The sequence below is a fragment of the Trichoderma gamsii genome, assembly GCF_001481775.2.
Source record: "Trichoderma gamsii strain T6085 chromosome Unknown Scaffold_34.2, whole genome shotgun sequence".
NCBI lineage: Eukaryota > Fungi > Ascomycota > Sordariomycetes > Hypocreales > Hypocreaceae > Trichoderma > Trichoderma gamsii.
Window position 1 is genome coordinate 357,081 of NW_020171371.1, and position 16,447 is coordinate 373,527.

Sequence of the window (16,447 nt, forward strand, 5' to 3'; positions counted from 1 at the left end):
ATCGTATAGCACACGAGGCTATAAGGCAGACAATTCAATTTTACGATTTTGTAAATGAAGATGAACAATATATACCAAAGGCTCTTTTTGAATGAGCCAGCTTTGCAATTTACGACGAAGGCATTATTCCACCCTTGCTGGCATTGACTCAACTATGTTGTCAAACTACCAGGACAAGAGTTATATGAGCTGAGATGAGAACATCTCTAGCTTCAACTTCGTATACGTTGGCGTCACCTACTAAGCAATTCAATATCACATAAACCACAATTCACCAGCACAAGACGGCTCATAAATAGATAAATTATAAAATTCAAATTAACTTTTAGTCATGACTAAGTACCTAGGTATCCGATTACAGAGTATCAAGAAGCCGCCGCCCAAAACCAGAATGATAGAAATTGATAACAAAACAACAGAAAAGAAAAGAAAAGAAAAGAAAAGGAAAAGCATGTATAGTTTCTATCACCAATGACGAAATTATACAACCCAGCCCAATGAGGTCAAGGAACAGTCTCGATTTTCCCAAAGGAGGCCACCCGATCGCCAGACGCCGTTTACCCTATGCTTGATTGATGCCGCTACTGTCTTCAGCCTGAGCCATCTGGTTAAGCTTCCAAGGCCGTTCTATTTGAATTCCATCCCCGCATACGGATACCCTCTTCAGGTCCTTCCAGCAGTGTTGGGATCTGGGAATCGAAAGCCCGATGGAAAATTGGGCATGCCATTTGGCAGAGTGCTGAGTCCAAAGGGAAAGTCGGCCATGTTGTTTTGCTGTCCGGCGTTGTCGTGGTCCATTTGGTCGTGGCCCATTTGGTCGTGGCCGTCATCACGACCACGTCGCCAGCGACCTCCTCCATCATCCTCGCGATGGCGCGTGGACTTGGGGCCGTTGCTGCCGCCCTTGTCCGTCTGCATGCGGCGGCTGATGGCCTTGGACGAAACACCGGCGCCGATTTCAATGTCCGGCTCTTCGACGGAGAGGCCTGTTTCAATTGGCCGGCCGCCGCTTCCGCCAAAGGGAGCCGTAAGCATCCACTTTCGGTCGGCATCCGTAAGCTTGTGGATGGGAATGACACTAACACCGGTCGAGTAGTCGCTGCAGTCTCTTGGACCGAAGCCAACGCCCCATCGAGTCTGCGCACCGGTTAGCCTGTTGCTTATCTCATAGGTAGTATTACTACCCACTAGCCGTGTATCGGGAAATATGGACTTACTCGAAGGGGATATTCAAGACCTCTAGCATCTTCCATGCCGTCCTTTGCGCGGACAGCATCCTGGCGCGTCAGCATCTTGACAAATGCATGGCGCTTGTCCTTGTTGACGATGCAAGTCTGGACAGTGCCGTAGCGGCCAAAAATGCCACGCAGTTCGGCTTCGGAACATCTAACACTGGAGTTAGTACACGATCGATATGTCTTATTTAGCCGGTAAGGCTGATGAGCCTTGTTGGACTTACGTAACGCCTCCCACGAACAGGGTACGGCTTAGAACTTTGATGTGGCCAGATGGGATTGATGGATCAAACTCAACCCATTTCTCCTGCTGGAAATCATTGGTGGGAGAGGGGCTTCGCCCGTGGCGTCGAGGGCTACGCTGGCGGTAATCGTTGCCTGCTCGGCCATTTCGGTCTCGATCATCCATACGGCCTCCTCTGTTGGGAGGCGAGTTACGACCATAGTCACGTCCACCGCGCGGAGAGCCGCGAGGACCCCAGCCGCGCTCAGGTGATCTAGAGCGTGAACGACCGCGATATCTAGGAGATCTTACGCTGTCCTGGTAGCCCTGATCTGGTGTTGGGCCTGAGCCGGCTGCTCCCCACGGCTGTTGAGCTGGTGGAAAGGTGCCCTGGGCGGCAGGGATAGGAGCGGGAGGCTGTGCTCCGGGATATCCTCCAGCCCCGGCAGCAGTCATGCTCTGGATCAGAGCCGGAATCTTATCAAAGGGAACGCCTTGATCGGCAAGGGCCTTGATCAGCATTATCTGCTGCTGTACGTTCGGATCTAGACCAGCACCGCCGGCTCCGGGAGCAGGAGGCGCTGCGGCCGCTGCATATGGATTGGGTGGGTTACTCGTAGCTGGAGGAGCATTCTGACCAAGCATTTGCGTCAACGAGAAAGGCAGAGATGACACATTTACGGGTTGTGTAGTCGGGGGATATGATTGATGAGGCTGTGGGATCGATGAAGCAAGGGCCTGCGATAGCCCGGGGGGAGTAACAGAGGCTGGGGGAGCATTAGAGGCAACAGGAGGCATGCTATACGCCGCGGCGGGAGCCGGGATAGATTGGCCGTTTGGTGCAGCCGAGGTGTTTTGTCGAGCCATGTTAGCCAAAGCCTCCAAGATAGACGAACCAGTGGGTGGTGCCTGGTTTTGAACAGATGCTGCCAATCCCGGAGGCGGGCTGCCGGGGGGAGTAGTTGATTCTGCAAGCATGTTAGAAGGGCTTATTCTCATAGATAGCATCTACAACTAAGCTGGCAAGGAGCACCATGTCTCTCTGAAGAGAATTGTGCCCAGCTGGAAGAGCGTTTTGAGGAGACGTACTGGGTGGCGAAGGAGCGTTGACCTTCTCCTTGAATGATTCTATCATGGCTGTGGGAAAGGTCTGTCCCTTCTCCCAGATATCAAGTAGCTTTTTGATCTTTTCCTACACGGCGAAAAATAAAGAGTGAGTTACTAGTCCTTCAGATACGGTGTCATGTGGATGATTCCTAGAGGTGGCCGATGAACCGTCCGCAAGTACTAATGACCTTGCACACTTAAGATTCGATTCTGAAGATGAATGCAAAGAGGTCTTGCTGCTGGTTCACCAGATGCAAGGGATGTCATGAAAAACGAAGCGCACGTTCAGACGCCTACGAGAGGGAGCGCTGCTCTCATTGTCTTGACCAGACTCATACAGATTAAACTCGAATATCACGTACCTTTTGGTCTTCTGGGGCGGACTGAAGAATGTCATTCATCAACACGGGCATCAGTTCCGTCACTCGGTGAACTCCGGCGGCATATGTGCCATCCTGGGCAGAGCTGTTTATAGGCTGGCCTTGAGACTTTGCTTGCTCAAGCCATTTGCGGGTTACAGAGTCTACTACGTAGAGGACCCCCAGTTTGTGTGTTCCGGGAGTTTTCTTGAAGTGGGTGTAAATTTTCTGGATGAGGACGGATTCGGACTGCAAGGGAGCGAAGTCAGCAAGACGAAGGCCACGCTCGAACAACATGCGTTGATAGAGTAAAACTATCCGATGAGAAATTCCTTACCTGAATGTTGGCCACGCAGAGGGATGTGAGGCTAGTGATACGAGAACCAGATACGCCAGGGGGCTTCAAGTTGAGCATGGCCTGGAGGCCAGCTTCCAAGTCTGTTACTGCGGACGCCATGGTTGGGATCTAGCAAAATTTCCTTTTGTGTTCCTTTGAACAAATCCTCCAGGGCACGATGCCAGCAAGAAAGAGCCAAGTGCTAGTGTACGAGTATATCTTTGAAGTAGACAAAGGCAAAACAAGCTGTCTCTTATGTCCTTGCTTGGCTGCTTCGGTGAATCACTTTTGTGCGATGAGATTCTTAGTTCAATAGAAAAGTCGTACGGCTGATGTCTAGGCTGCCTCTCCACCGATGTACTATCGATCCAATGTGCCCTTACGAAAATGAAACGACGCGATACTGTACGAAAGAGAATATTTTGTCGTTTGTACGAAGCGAACAACGTCCCAAGTGTACAATGTACGTTGTGCTTGGAGAAGAGCGCGCGAGGAGAGAACAGAAAAAAAAAAATTCTACTGCCCGCAATGGACCGCGTACACGCGAGAAGGGAAGAGAAAGAGGATCACAGAGGCTGGAGGCAAATGCCCACAAACCTGGCCGAAGAAGATTATTATGATTATTTCGGTCGGCCTAAAGGCGGTTGGTGTTGCGAAAATACGATGAAAATGGCGAGAATGGTGATGGAAAGAAGATCCGAAAGCACCTTTTTGCGGGTGGCGATGGAGATGAAGGAGGAGAAATTGAAAGGAGGGAAGAGGGGCGGGTCGCGCGAAATTTAGCTGAGAGCAATTTCCACTACTGAAACTCTGCTGGAGGCTGCCGCGTTTGGGCCTAAGAACGGCTTGAGCCTGACGTATGCGGTACGAGCTAGTAGCAGGGGAGTACTTATGCGCGCTACATACAAGCGGCTCTAGAGAGCGTACAACTGAGCTATAGAGAGGTAGCAGTACCTTGCTTTCCCTTATTCAGGTCATTGCGTCTGGAAGTCACCAACGCATTTTGAGGTACGTACCGGGCCACTGCTTGTTTGCTTGAAGGCAAAAAATTTTCTGCCTTTGATACAACGAGATAAAGCGAGGTTTATCCGCGTTGTGAAGTTTTACTATCTCATAATGATGTTTGCTCCAGGAGCTAGAAAGGGCGTATTTCTACATAACAATTACTCACAAACAGCAAAATACCTAAGACAGCACAAATGAATGACGATGACGCACTCTTGGGCTTGCTGTTTTTGCTCTACGGATAAAAGGCTCGCCGGCAATCCGTGGCGGCATTTACCATCACATGACGTCCGTCGCCCTTTCGGGAGAATGGAGAGATTGAAGCGCAACAACTTACACGGCGGATTCGGCAAAGCTGGACGCTGAATGCAGCGATGAAAGCAACATTGTAGTCTATAATCGTTGCCATTTAACGAATCCGAATTTTCCCTTGTGTTTGTAAATCGGGCACGCGCAAGGGCCAGCGCGACTTTACGGTGGGATTTCGATGCTGGCATGTGCCCATTCGCCAATTCCAGTCGTGTACCTAAGCACTGACATTGATTCCGTCGTTATTATTAGAGCACTGCGGACGTCATCGCGGAGAGCCCTAGATCTTAACATTATTCGTCATATTAGGCATTTATCATTTCATTTGTTAGATGTGACTTTATATTCGACCACATTACCCATTTCAACTTGCCTACGTAGCAGCAGCACTGAGCTCCAGAGCCTTTGCAGCTCGGACTCAAAGCATCTAGCTACCAGTAAGTACTTGATACTGCATGTAATGCATTGTGAAACCCTGGTGCGTCTATTCCGAGGTCTATCTGGCCTCTTGTCGGGGAGATGGAGATGGTTGGGGGGAATGTACTTAGTCGGTGGGGGAAGGGGCCGTCCTTGCGGCATTAGAGGCCGTTTGTTGGCGAGCTGGTAGCTGATAAGTCACTTCGGCCGCATTTTCAGGCCCTAATCGTGAGGTACTTTTCCCTTGTAGCAGCCTTAGCAGCCTTAGCAGCCTTAGCAGCCTTAGCAGCATCTGCGGTGATGTAACTGCAGCTTTTCCCAGTTCCGGTGCTAAGGTCCACGGCCCCAGCAGCCGAGCTTGCCAACCTTGTCAAAGGCTCCGAGGCTGGCTAGGAACCGCCGGGCCTAATTTTTTTTTCTGCCGTAGTAACGGCGGCGAGCGCTGCGCTTTTTATAACCTCTGCCACTCCCACCCATTCCGACGTGCCCTCCTTTTTGCCTCTTTTTCCCCTCCATATACCCAAAAGCTCCTAACAATGGCCTCTGTCACTCGTCTCAGCAACTCTGCCCTGAGGGCCTCATTGCGCGCCCCCGCCTTCAATGGCGTCGCTTTCAACGCTTCTCGCTGCTACTCCGCGAAGGCCCAGGTGAGCATCATCGCCGCGGCGCAAGCACATGACGATATCTTGCTCTCCTGAAGCTCACTGGCTTCAAGGCAAAGATTGTTGAAATGTGTGAATAATCAGGTGGGATAGCAGCTGACTGGAAATTTATTCTTCCTCTATATAGTCTCTGAAGGACCGCTTCGCCGAGCTTCTCCCCGAGAAGATTGAGCAGATCAAGGCTCTGCGAAAGTAAGTGAAACCCAATTTTCATGGCCTGAAACCGCGCCGAATGCAGCCTCTCTTCCATTTTCACTCTGTTCGCGTCGCTGACGTTGCTTCTTCTCTTCACAGGGAGCACGGTTCCAAGGTTGTCGACAAGGTCACCCTCGACCAGGTCTATGGCGGTGCCCGTGGCATCAAGTCCCTCGTCTGGGAGGGTTCCGTCCTCGACGCCGAGGAGGGTATCCGATTCCGTGGAAAGACCATCCCCGAGTGCCAGGAGATCCTCCCCAAGGCTCCCGGTGGCAAGGAGCCTCTTCCCGAAGGTTGGTGACACAGCACACTAGTCGTGTATGAGTATCTGAGTTGGAGGGACTAAAATCCTAATTTCTTTGGCATATAGGTCTCTTCTGGCTTCTCCTGACCGGTGAGGTCCCTACCGAGCAGCAGGTCCGCGATCTGTCCGCCGAGTGGGCTGCCCGCTCCGACATCCCCAAGTTCGTCGAGGAGCTCATCGACCACTGCCCTACCGACCTCCACCCTATGGCCCAGTTCTCTCTGGCCGTCACTGCCCTCGAGCACACCTCCTCTTTCGCCAAGGCCTACGCCCGAGGCATCAACAAGAAAGAGTACTGGCACTACACCTATGAGGACTCCATGGACCTCATTGCCAAGCTGCCCAACATTGCTTCCCGCATCTACCAGAACGTCTTCAAGGGCGGAAAGGTTGCCGCCATCCAGAAGGACAAGGACTACTCCTTCAACTTTGCCAACCAGCTCGGATTCGGCCAGAACGAGGACTTTGTTGAGCTCCTGCGTCTGTACCTGACCATCCACACCGACCACGAGGGTGGTAACGTCAGCGCCCACACCACCCACTTGGTCGGCAGCGCCCTCAGCTCTCCCTTCCTGTCTCTGGCTGCCGGTCTTAACGGTCTTGCTGGCCCCCTGCACGGTCTCGCCAACCAGGAGGTTCTCAACTGGTTGACTGAGATGAAGAAGGCCATTGGTGACGACCTTAGCGACAAGGCCATCACCGACTACCTCTGGTCTACCCTCAACGCCGGCCGTGTCGTCCCTGGTTACGGCCACGCCGTCCTCCGCAAGACTGACCCCCGCTACACTGCCCAGCGCACTTTCGCTCAAGGTATGTTGGATAGGTAACCCCCTTTGTTTGGGAAAAAGGAAAAGAAAGCTAATTCCTCTATAGCCAAGATGCCCAACGACCCCATGTTCCAGCTGGTCAGCCAGGTTTACAAGATTGCCCCTGGTGTCCTGACTGAGCACGGCAAGACCAAGAACCCCTACCCCAACGTCGATGCCCACTCCGGTGTTCTTCTGCAGTACTACGGCCTGACTGAGGCTAACTACTACACCGTCCTCTTCGGTGTCTCCCGTGCCATTGGTGTCCTTCCCCAGCTGATCATTGACCGAGCTGTTGGTGCTCCCATTGAGCGCCCCAAGTCCTTCTCCACTGACAAGTGGGCTGAGCTTGTCAAGAAGTTGTAAGGGGTTTTACGCTGAGCAAGGGAGGAGCAACAAAAATGGCGGCGATAGAGGGAGATTTTTTTGGTTTTCTTAAGGGGAGCATTGGAAAATTAGGGAAAAGCAAAGATTGGAGCCCTTGGGGCGAATTTGACAGCCGACTGGGATATAGACAGTCTGTGGATGACACAGCGACGGCCAGAACGGCGCTTAATTGTACAATATACGGAACTGTTTAGTTTCCAATTGATGTTAATGACACGAGATGAGCTCTGGTGATTTGAAGAGAAGTGATGCTTATATGAGTTGTAAGTGATAGCACTTTACATCAATTTGGCAAGCCAACATTAAAGTGCCATTGGCCAACAGCTGCGGCCAAGATGGTAACGGTTAGACCTGTGTACAACTATCATCCGACAACGCGGACGAGAGCTTGTATATCAACTCCAGTCTACATAACAGCCGGAATAGAATGGAAGAATCACATAAGAATCACATAACCAAATACCATCCTGACATTTGCCATCTGAACGCTTTGAATGAATCCCAATGGGATAATTACTCGGATAGGCAAAGCTTTGTCGAAAAATTGGAGGCCCGCTGCATGTAACTATTCTTGTTGTAGTCCCTCTTATTCGTATTCGATGGAGGCGCAAGGTTTTGATGCTCTGTGGAGATGGCGCTCGCCGTCTGTGGGAAATTTTAGCGCTCATTGGCTCCTCCCTTTGGCAGATCTAAGCTCAACAATCGCAACCTGTTGAGATGGCCGAAACCGAATTCAGCGGAACCTGGGCGCCACACGGGCCACAGCCCACCGCAAGCAGGACAAGGTGTAAGAAGAGAAGCGATTGTCTTCTTCGTGTGTTTTACTAAGGGATTGGATTATTTGGGGATATTCCGTGGCTACATGTAGCTATAATCAATTGATTACGGGCAGTATTACCTGCATTCTAATCTCACGCGGACCGATCCTGTGGGCTGTAGTGCCTATAAGCAGCGCTCCCGCAGGTACATGTGATTATGTACCTACATGGCTGTGAAATCCCCAAGTGGTGGCGCCAGGAACGGTCCCAACGTGGGGAAGACGAGAGGAACGGGTTGAGGGGGAGCTACAACAGAGTAGGTGGTAGCAGTCATTAGAGATAGAGATGGAGATGGAGAGATATCATCAGTCTCACTTGGGGTCACTGCTGTAAATGAATGATGCACGTAGACTCATATCCTCCAATGCGGAGAATTGCCAAAAGCACATGCTAGACTCTCACCCACCACTTTTTCGGACAATCACGGTTCCAGAGCCCAAGGCACACCCCATTCGGTCCTCGGCCCGGTTCCTATCCTGCCCGAACGCTGCCTTTTGCTGACCTCCCTGGCCGAGCACCGCCTATCTGCTTTCGCCAGCGCCCCCCAGTAACCCTCCGACACATGCTCCGATCGTTCAACGACTGCCAGTTAGTCAGCGAGCTAAGCCTTATCGCGCGCAATCCGTCGCTCCCTCTACAAGCAGTACAAGTACACCAAAGCCTCAACCCAAACCCCCCCCTTTTCTCTTCTTCTTCCTCTTACAACTTTCTCCCCCTAGGAAACCAACATTCCTTCCCCTCTCCTCCACGCCTTGCGAAGAAGCACCCTATTCCCTTGGTCAGGGCCCCCTACAGCAAAACATCCCAGAAGTCATGGTCGCCGCCGCCGCTATCGAAGCTCCCGTCTCGGGCAGCTCGCTCGAGAAGAAGCCCATCAAGTTCTCCAACCTGCTGCTCGGCGCGGGTCTGAACTTGTTCGAGGTCACGACGCTTGGCCAGCCCCTCGAGGTCGTCAAGACCACCATGGCTGCCAACCGCGGGGATGGCTTCTCCACGGCGCTGGGCCGTATCTGGGGTCGAGGTGGTCCTCTCGGCTGTAAGTAAACGCGAAATCAGAGCGCAATGGCCTGTTGCGCGAAATTACCAGTTTCATTCGGCTAATCGTTATTTTTTCTCTAATTGTACAGTTTACCAGGGTCTTATTCCCTGGGCTTGGATTGAGGCTTCTACCAAGGGCGCTGTGCTGCTCTTTGTTGCCTCAGAGGCCGAGTTCTACGCTCGCTACATGGGTGCTTCTGAGTTTGGCGGTGGCATCACCGGTGGCATCACCGGTGGTGTTGCCCAGGCCTACGCCACCATGGGTTTCTGCACCTGCATGAAGACGGTCGAAATCACCCAGCACAAGCTGGCCGCTTCCGGTGTCAAGCCTCCCTCCACCTTCCAGACCTTTATGAACATTTACAACAAGGAGGGTATCCGTGGTATCAACAAGGGAGTCAATGCTGTCGCCATCCGACAGATGACCAACTGGGGATCCCGCTTCGGTCTCAGCCGACTGGCCGAGGGCTGGATCCGCTCGGCCACCGGCAAGCAGCAGAGCGACAAGCTCTCTGCCGGCGAGAAGATTCTTGCTAGCGCTCTCGGTGGTGGTCTCAGTGCTTGGAACCAGCCTATCGAGGTCATCCGTGTCGAGATGCAGAGCAAGAAGGACGACCCCAACCGACCCAAGAAGATGACGGTCGGTAACACTTTCCGTTACATTTATGACAACAATGGCGTCAGGGGCCTCTACCGAGGTGTTGCCCCTCGAATTGGTCTCGGCATTTGGCAGACGATTTGCATGGTTGCTGTCGGAGACATGTAAGCTCTCTTTTCACTCATACAAATTATACTTGCGGCTACAGCTTTGCTAACAATACTCGTCTTGTTCAGGGCCAAAACTTATGTGGAGAAATTGACCGGTGACAAGGTCACGGCTAAGCATTAGACGGCGTTTGGGAACAGGGCTCGATGATTGGCAAAAAATATCATGTTTTCAAGATTTGGGTTCTTATGACAAATGAAATGACGGCGGAGGGCATGTGATCTTTTGCAGTGGGCTTGTCCGAAGTCTCTGTATTGCTTCCTTTCTTATATGTGTGTGTTGATATTGCATGCACCCATTCTATTACTATTTTATCATTATTATTATAGATCTACTCTAGCTGGGAACTGATAGAGGGGAAGTGAATGAATAGATGGCGTTGACCATCCACAAGTTAAAGTGTATAATTCGATGTGCTAGGTTTGTTCATACGGGATGGAGTGGTAAGTCGATTCAACCGATTGACGGACCGGCGCCGGTCATGTCCTGAATATCGGCATCGGCCACCGGACACCGGAAGAAGCTCCGAACAGTGATCCGGAGGCTCATCTGCTCATACGCTGAAGGAGAGGAATAGTGACTGTCTCTCACATGTCAGATTTATGTGGATGCCAACGTTGAGTCAGGAACGAGAATACGTGAGAGATTATTCGTCGGTACTTGATGCTTAGGAATAGAGTTAATAGTCTGTTGAGTAGCTTTACCATTAGACTCAGGGGAAATCCAATTCAACGTTTCAAGTTGTCTATCATCTACTTTCGCTGCAGATGAACTACGTTAAGATGTGAGGATTCCAACATGGTGATGTATAAGGGCTCATGATATGCTGCGGAGTAACACTATGGAATTAGCTGTTTGAATACTTTATCTTAAGGCGAATTGTTAATGTTTTCTGTGAATTAAACAAATGGCGCAGTCGACTATTACAAATTTAAATAATATGACGACAGTATATTATCTGTTTCTTAGAGAGCTGCCTCTATGCGCCGATCAAAGGAGTATTGCCCAATAGGCCTGATGATTCCTGGCGGCGAGAGCGATTTGTTGAATCCGTGGCAGTGCACGGCCAGTCCTCCCATGTGGCTGTGCTCGAGCGATAGAGAAGTATCTGGTGCCTGTACTGTACGGATAGTGCCTGATGCTAAGGATGCTCTGAGTGCTGAGGAATACAATCGCAGCGTGCATTAGCGGGGACTGGATCTGCGCTGGAGTCCCTGCCAAGAGATGGGAGACCCTGAGAGTGACATGCGTTTGAGGTCGATTTAACGAGGAGGATTTGATTGATTTTGATGCCATGAAAAGCCATGACAGACGGGAATTGTAATGAATAGATCGGTGATGATGTCTGGTGCATTTAGAGCAGGCACATGTTCGCTTTAAGACGCTATACAGGAGATTGCTAGCAGGTATTACAGGCGCACGCACTATCTGGAATTACCAGCAGATTCCATGCCGGGCTGCCGGGTCGCAAAGCCATGCGCTCTTGTTTTCCCACATACGTGGTCGCCCCGACTGCGCCTCGCACTCCCGCCATTAGCGGACTCGCCATGCGTCACGAACGGTAGAGCATGTGCTGTGGCGGTTGGCGGCCGCTGCGGCGCATGCATCTTATAGAAGGACCCTGTGTATATAAAGTAGAAAGCCTCTTTGTGCTGTTGAAACCAGATCGTCTTTTGACCGGCCAAACCCGGCGAGTTTACCGAATCTACTCTTTTACTTGATACCCCCGACCAGCAGCTCATTTTATCCGCCACCCGCAGCGCTCAACTGTCATCGCCAACAAACCAGCTAGCTAGGGGCTCGCACGCTAAACCACCCCTCCTCCGCATCCCCTCTCACTCACTCCAACTCTCTTCCTTTCTTCTTCTTTTTTCCTCTCCTCACGCATCCATTAGGAAGCACATACCTACATAACCTCTACAAAACATCTCTGTCCATGTCCGACTTTGCTCCCCCGACAGGGCCTCCGCCGCCCAGGGCTCCTGAAGTCCCTTCCGGCTGGACCGCCCGGTGGAACGACCAGTATAAAGAATGGTACGTATTGGCAATATTAATAATGTAGTTTTTGCGCAGCATCACAGCACAATCATCTCTCTTGATACAAGATTATTTGTTTATCAAACTCACTAACACTCTTAATCTAGGTTCTACGTAAACATCTACACCAAGAAATCCCAGTGGGACAAGCCTACGCACCCCGTCTATCCCGAGGGTGAAGCTCCGCCTTCAGATCCGCCTCCAGGCTACGAGGGCCACGGCCGCAACTCCCCCTATCCCAACGATTCCAAGACGAACCCCTACAGCAACTCAGGCAACAACGCGGGCTCTTCATCCCGAAGCCAGCAAGAAGACGAGGATGCTCGCATGGCGGCCAGGTTGCAGGCCGAGGAAAATGCGCGAAGCCGTGGTGGTAGCTACAGCGGGGGTGCTGCCGACTCATACCGCCAGGGACAGAGCACCAGCCCATACCCTCCACCTGGAAGCAGCCCCTACTCTCCTCCCCAGCAGCAGCAGCAGCAGCAGGGTCAGAGCGGCGAGCGAGGCCTGCTGAGCAGCCTCGCCGGTGGCTTCCTCGGCTCCAAGCTGGCAAACAAGAATAGCAGCAGCTCGCACAACGCCTCTCCCAGCGGCTTCCCCGGCGCTCCTGGTGCAGGCCCCTATGGAGGCTACGGACCGCCACCACCGCAAGGCTACGGACCTCCCCCGCCACAGGGATATGGCCCTCCTCCCCCCGGATACGGACCCGGCGCGTACGGCGGCGGCTACGGCCCTCCTCCTCAGCAATACCAGCAATACGCTCCGTCTCCTCAGCCGGTGTATGTGCAGCAGCAAGCACCGCCTAAAAAGAGCGGCGGCCTTGGAACTCTTGGAGGAGCTGCTCTTGGTCTCGGTGGTGGTTTGGTTGGCGGTCTGTTGATTGAGGATGCCATTGATCACTTTGAGGACCGAGGATATGAGCAGGGTTACGATCAAGGATATGATAACGGATTTGATAACGGATACGACGATGGTGGTGGTGATTTCTAAGAGAGTCTAAGCGATACGAGCCAAGTTAGTTAAATGATTGCTATAAAATATATAGTTTCTTTGCATGGAGGAGAATTTCCTGGGTGAGGGTAATGAATCGGGTTTTCCTTGTTTCTCTATTTTGTTTGTCTTAAGAGCTACATACATATATCAAGACAAGATTGTAGTTATTTGGGCTGGGACTGGGACGATGGCGTACCGGAATAATGCCAATTACACACGATTGATGGCACATTTTCACATGAATTTGGCTGTGCTCACTTGTGCCTTTGTTCCAAATTAGAAGCATATACTATAATAGCTACAACGACTTTGCTCCATCAATATCCTAATTATCTGCCAGTCTTTGTATCTATCTACATTATCTTTTTTCCCTTATCAAGCGCCAAAGACCATCTCACCTCTTCACGCCCTCTTTTTTACCAGAGCCCGCAAGGTAAGCCGCCATATCAAAGTTGCCAAGCGGGTTCTGTCCGGCCTGGGCATTGCCCATGATGGCGTTGAGGGGGCTTTCCTTTTGTCGCTCTTCGAATTCGGCGCGCAGCTCGGGGTCCACTGCTCGTTGGTGTCAGTTTCATAGTCCCATGAATATGATATACCGCATATATATACATATAAGGAGGAGCGGGAGCGGGAAAGGAATTGAGAAGTATACAACGTACTGTTATCCATTAGGTACGGCATGCCGAATACAATGCCCATTGTGACGATACCCATTAGGATCATGGGGCTCTTGAGGATGCTCAGCACAGAGACTGTAGGACACTCCGGTTAGTTTTCCATCAAACACAGCAAAAAGAATATAAAGCCAAAGAGCCAACAACTCACAAGCAGGTCTCTCCAAAAAGAAAATCTTGCCCCCCAGCGCCTTGACGCTAAACCCCCTCCGACTCTCCCCCTCGCTCTTCACAGGCACCTCCTCGCCTTTATTCCCCCACTCGTTGCCGCGGAACGTCTCCCAGGCCTTGACGGCGCCATCCTCGCCAACGTCGACCCGCAGCGGCTGGAAGGTGTCCGTGGCGCAGTGCACGTCGAGCAGATACGAGTCGGCCGAGACGTTGTGGAAGTTGAAGGTGTTGACCGTGGTCAGAGGGGCGTCGAGGCGCTTGTGCAGGCTGGACAGCGTGGCGTGGGTGCTGGGCGGCAGGAGGAAGGGGTTTGGCTTTGCGGGGAGGGAGACGGCGAGGGAGATTTGCGCGGCGGAGGCGGAGGCGCTGAGGACTGCGCAGAAGAGCGTGAGGAGGGCTGGGAGCTCCATTGTTGGTGGTTGTGCTGGTTTGGATGACGATGGTGCAAATGGCAGCTACTGATGGCTGAGGTGTAGTGATTGATAAGGCTTGGAGGGGGTTGTTTGGGGCTTAGTGCGTGTCCACTGAGAGCTGTGAGCTTGGCGCTGTGAGGCCTGTAATTGGCTGGCGTGTAAATGCTCATACTCGTTTCAATGGAAAAAAGATGCATTGTATGTCGTTATTTTTTTATTCATCATTAACCGCTGGATACGCTGATCAAGACATGCATCATAGCACCATAACTACGCTTGAGACCCTCCTATCACCTCGGCCCCGGGACTCCCTCCCCTGCCCAGCATCTCCAGCGTCTCGTCTCTGCTCTTGGAGTTGCTCAGCCTAAAAACAACAGGTCTCCTGATGTCCCTAGACGACCTCGAGATGCCATCATCTGTGAATCCAAGCTCACTAAGTCCATCCAGCTCGCCAGCCTCAGCCGCCACTTCCGGCGGCGGATCCGCTTCAAAGACCGCCTCGATGTCGCCATGGGGGTTGAAGCCGGTGAAGCGCCATCTAAGCAGTTGGTTCGACCTCTTCCCTCGGCTTGATTCACCGATTCTGAAAAAGCTGCGCTCGTACAAGCTTATGAATATGAGGACGGGGAAATTGAGAACCCGTACAATGGCAACGTGGATGGAGTGGAAATCGCGTGCCGAGACGAGCAGCTTCAGGGGCAGCATCAACATTAGAGCCAGCATGTTGGATGGCGGCGGGTAGGCAAAGATGGCGTCGCTCCTCACGCACTCAAACGTGAGCACTGCGCGGCGGAATTGAATCTCAGCGGCCTCGGCGTCGACGATACGCGAGAACGTGTTGGTAAGCACGGCGACAAGAATCGTGAGGAACAGCGTGTTGCCCAAGAAGGCAAAGGCCACGATCAAGGCTGGGCCGAGCACGACGTGGAACTGCACAGATTCTTGAATGCCCGTGCCGTCGAGTCCAAACCAGATCCATAGAAGCCACTTGGCTACGGTGTACCACTTGGGATCTGAGCCTTGGCTGGTCATCAGGAGCCACTGCAACGCCAGGAAGAAGCCTCCCACGCACCACAGCGTGAGGAATGTCAACATAAGAAAGTCTTTCATCATGGCGTGCAGCGAGATGAAGACGATATTGTCCGGCATGAGACTAAATGCAAATCGAGTCAGCAGTACCGGTGCTGCAACGCATAGGATATGCAGTGCCAGAGAGTCTGTGCCGTCCAAGCTATGGGCGACAGAGATCCAGATATCGTACACACGCACTGAGAGATAGGCGCAGAAGATGATGGTAAAGGTCACGTCCAGGAACGCCCACGTCTTCTGAGCATGCACCGCCCATCCATGCTCAATGATAGCCGCAAACTCGTCTAGGATCCATCCCGCCGAAAATATGGCAAACAGGCTCTCATAGAGTCTCTGAGAAGCCGGATTGCTTCGGTTCACCATGGTCAGGATGTATAATCCCAGCAATATCATGAACTGCATGGACTCGAGCAAGTTCCTCCATTTCGGAACAATCAACCGATAATGGTTCAGCAGCGGTGCTTTGCGCGGATCATATAACGACACTGGATGATATTTGTAATGATCCGGCAAGATATCGACAAAGGATATCGGCGTGTACACCACCTGCCCCTCGTTCACGGCATTCACGACTCGCAGACACGCGGGTGAGCTCATCAGCGTCTTGCTCTCCGACAGGATCGCCAGTTCCAGCGCCGTGAGCTTTCCCTCTTGGCCGCCGCGCTCTTGCACCGGCCAGTGCGTATATCTCCCAACGCGGATGACATCTTCCGGAGCCCCTGAGAAAGGATCGAACCCTTGGACGAGGACATTGGCCAGGCGCAACAGACCAGCGGAGCCCGACCTCTCGGGGGTGTTGTCCTCGTGGAACTTGCGCAGGATCTTGGTGGCGACGACTTCGCAGAGGGTGGCTCGCGCGCGGCTGACGCTCTGATGCTTGGCAGCGGTCTGCTCTTTGAGGAACTGGATGCGGTTGGCGAGGAGGCAGTATACTAAAGGGAAGCAAGGATTGCTATGTAAGCCATAGTGATTCAAGACTCTGGAGTTTCTCGCGTGCTTTATCATGAATACATATTTACACAAGCACAGGTACAGGTACAGAATGCGTCCCAAAGAGACACGAAGACGCGACAGAAGCAGAAAATCACACAAAAGCCAAGTT

General features: G+C 52.2%; 6 protein-coding genes across 6 annotated transcripts; 3 read left to right on the top strand and 3 right to left on the bottom strand.

Annotated features, from left to right (window-relative positions):
- Positions 1-663: 663 nt before the first annotated feature.
- Positions 664-3,381, bottom strand: TGAM01_v208351 (hypothetical protein; the record flags this gene model as incomplete). The annotated part of the gene is made up of 6 exons (XM_018810397.1): positions 664-1,137; positions 1,218-1,386; positions 1,460-2,426; positions 2,548-2,650; positions 2,928-3,173; positions 3,262-3,381. The coding sequence occupies 6 exons, from the start codon at positions 3,379-3,381 to the stop codon at positions 664-666; spliced, it is 2,079 nt and encodes a 692-aa protein (XP_018656381.1).
- A 2,147-nt stretch (positions 3,382-5,528) lies between these two features.
- TGAM01_v208352 (citrate synthase) lies at positions 5,529-7,325 on the top strand (the record flags this gene model as incomplete). Its single annotated transcript, XM_018810396.1, has 5 exons — positions 5,529-5,639; positions 5,782-5,846; positions 5,949-6,142; positions 6,220-6,963; positions 7,027-7,325. The coding sequence occupies 5 exons, from the start codon at positions 5,529-5,531 to the stop codon at positions 7,323-7,325; spliced, it is 1,413 nt and encodes a 470-aa protein (XP_018656380.1).
- Positions 7,326-8,977: 1,652 nt separating this feature from the next.
- On the top strand, positions 8,978-10,091 carry TGAM01_v208353 (hypothetical protein; the record flags this gene model as incomplete). The annotated part of the gene is made up of 3 exons (XM_018810395.1): positions 8,978-9,200; positions 9,292-9,964; positions 10,037-10,091. 3 exons carry the CDS (start codon positions 8,978-8,980, stop codon positions 10,089-10,091), a joined length of 951 nt encoding a protein of 316 aa, XP_018656379.1.
- Positions 10,092-11,904: 1,813 nt separating this feature from the next.
- On the top strand, positions 11,905-12,995 carry TGAM01_v208354 (hypothetical protein; the record flags this gene model as incomplete). Its single annotated transcript, XM_018810394.1, has 2 exons — positions 11,905-12,002; positions 12,113-12,995. 2 exons carry the CDS (start codon positions 11,905-11,907, stop codon positions 12,993-12,995), a joined length of 981 nt encoding a protein of 326 aa, XP_018656378.1.
- A 397-nt stretch (positions 12,996-13,392) lies between these two features.
- On the bottom strand, positions 13,393-14,253 carry TGAM01_v208355 (hypothetical protein; the record flags this gene model as incomplete). Its single annotated transcript, XM_018810393.1, has 3 exons — positions 13,393-13,550; positions 13,658-13,750; positions 13,824-14,253. 3 exons carry the CDS (start codon positions 14,251-14,253, stop codon positions 13,393-13,395), a joined length of 681 nt encoding a protein of 226 aa, XP_018656377.1.
- Positions 14,254-14,526: 273 nt separating this feature from the next.
- On the bottom strand, positions 14,527-16,350 carry TGAM01_v208356 (nonselective cation channel; the record flags this gene model as incomplete). Its single annotated transcript, XM_018810392.1, has 1 exon — positions 14,527-16,350. The coding sequence occupies one exon, from the start codon at positions 16,348-16,350 to the stop codon at positions 14,527-14,529; it is 1,824 nt and encodes a 607-aa protein (XP_018656376.1).
- Between the last annotated feature and the right edge of the window lie 97 nt (positions 16,351-16,447).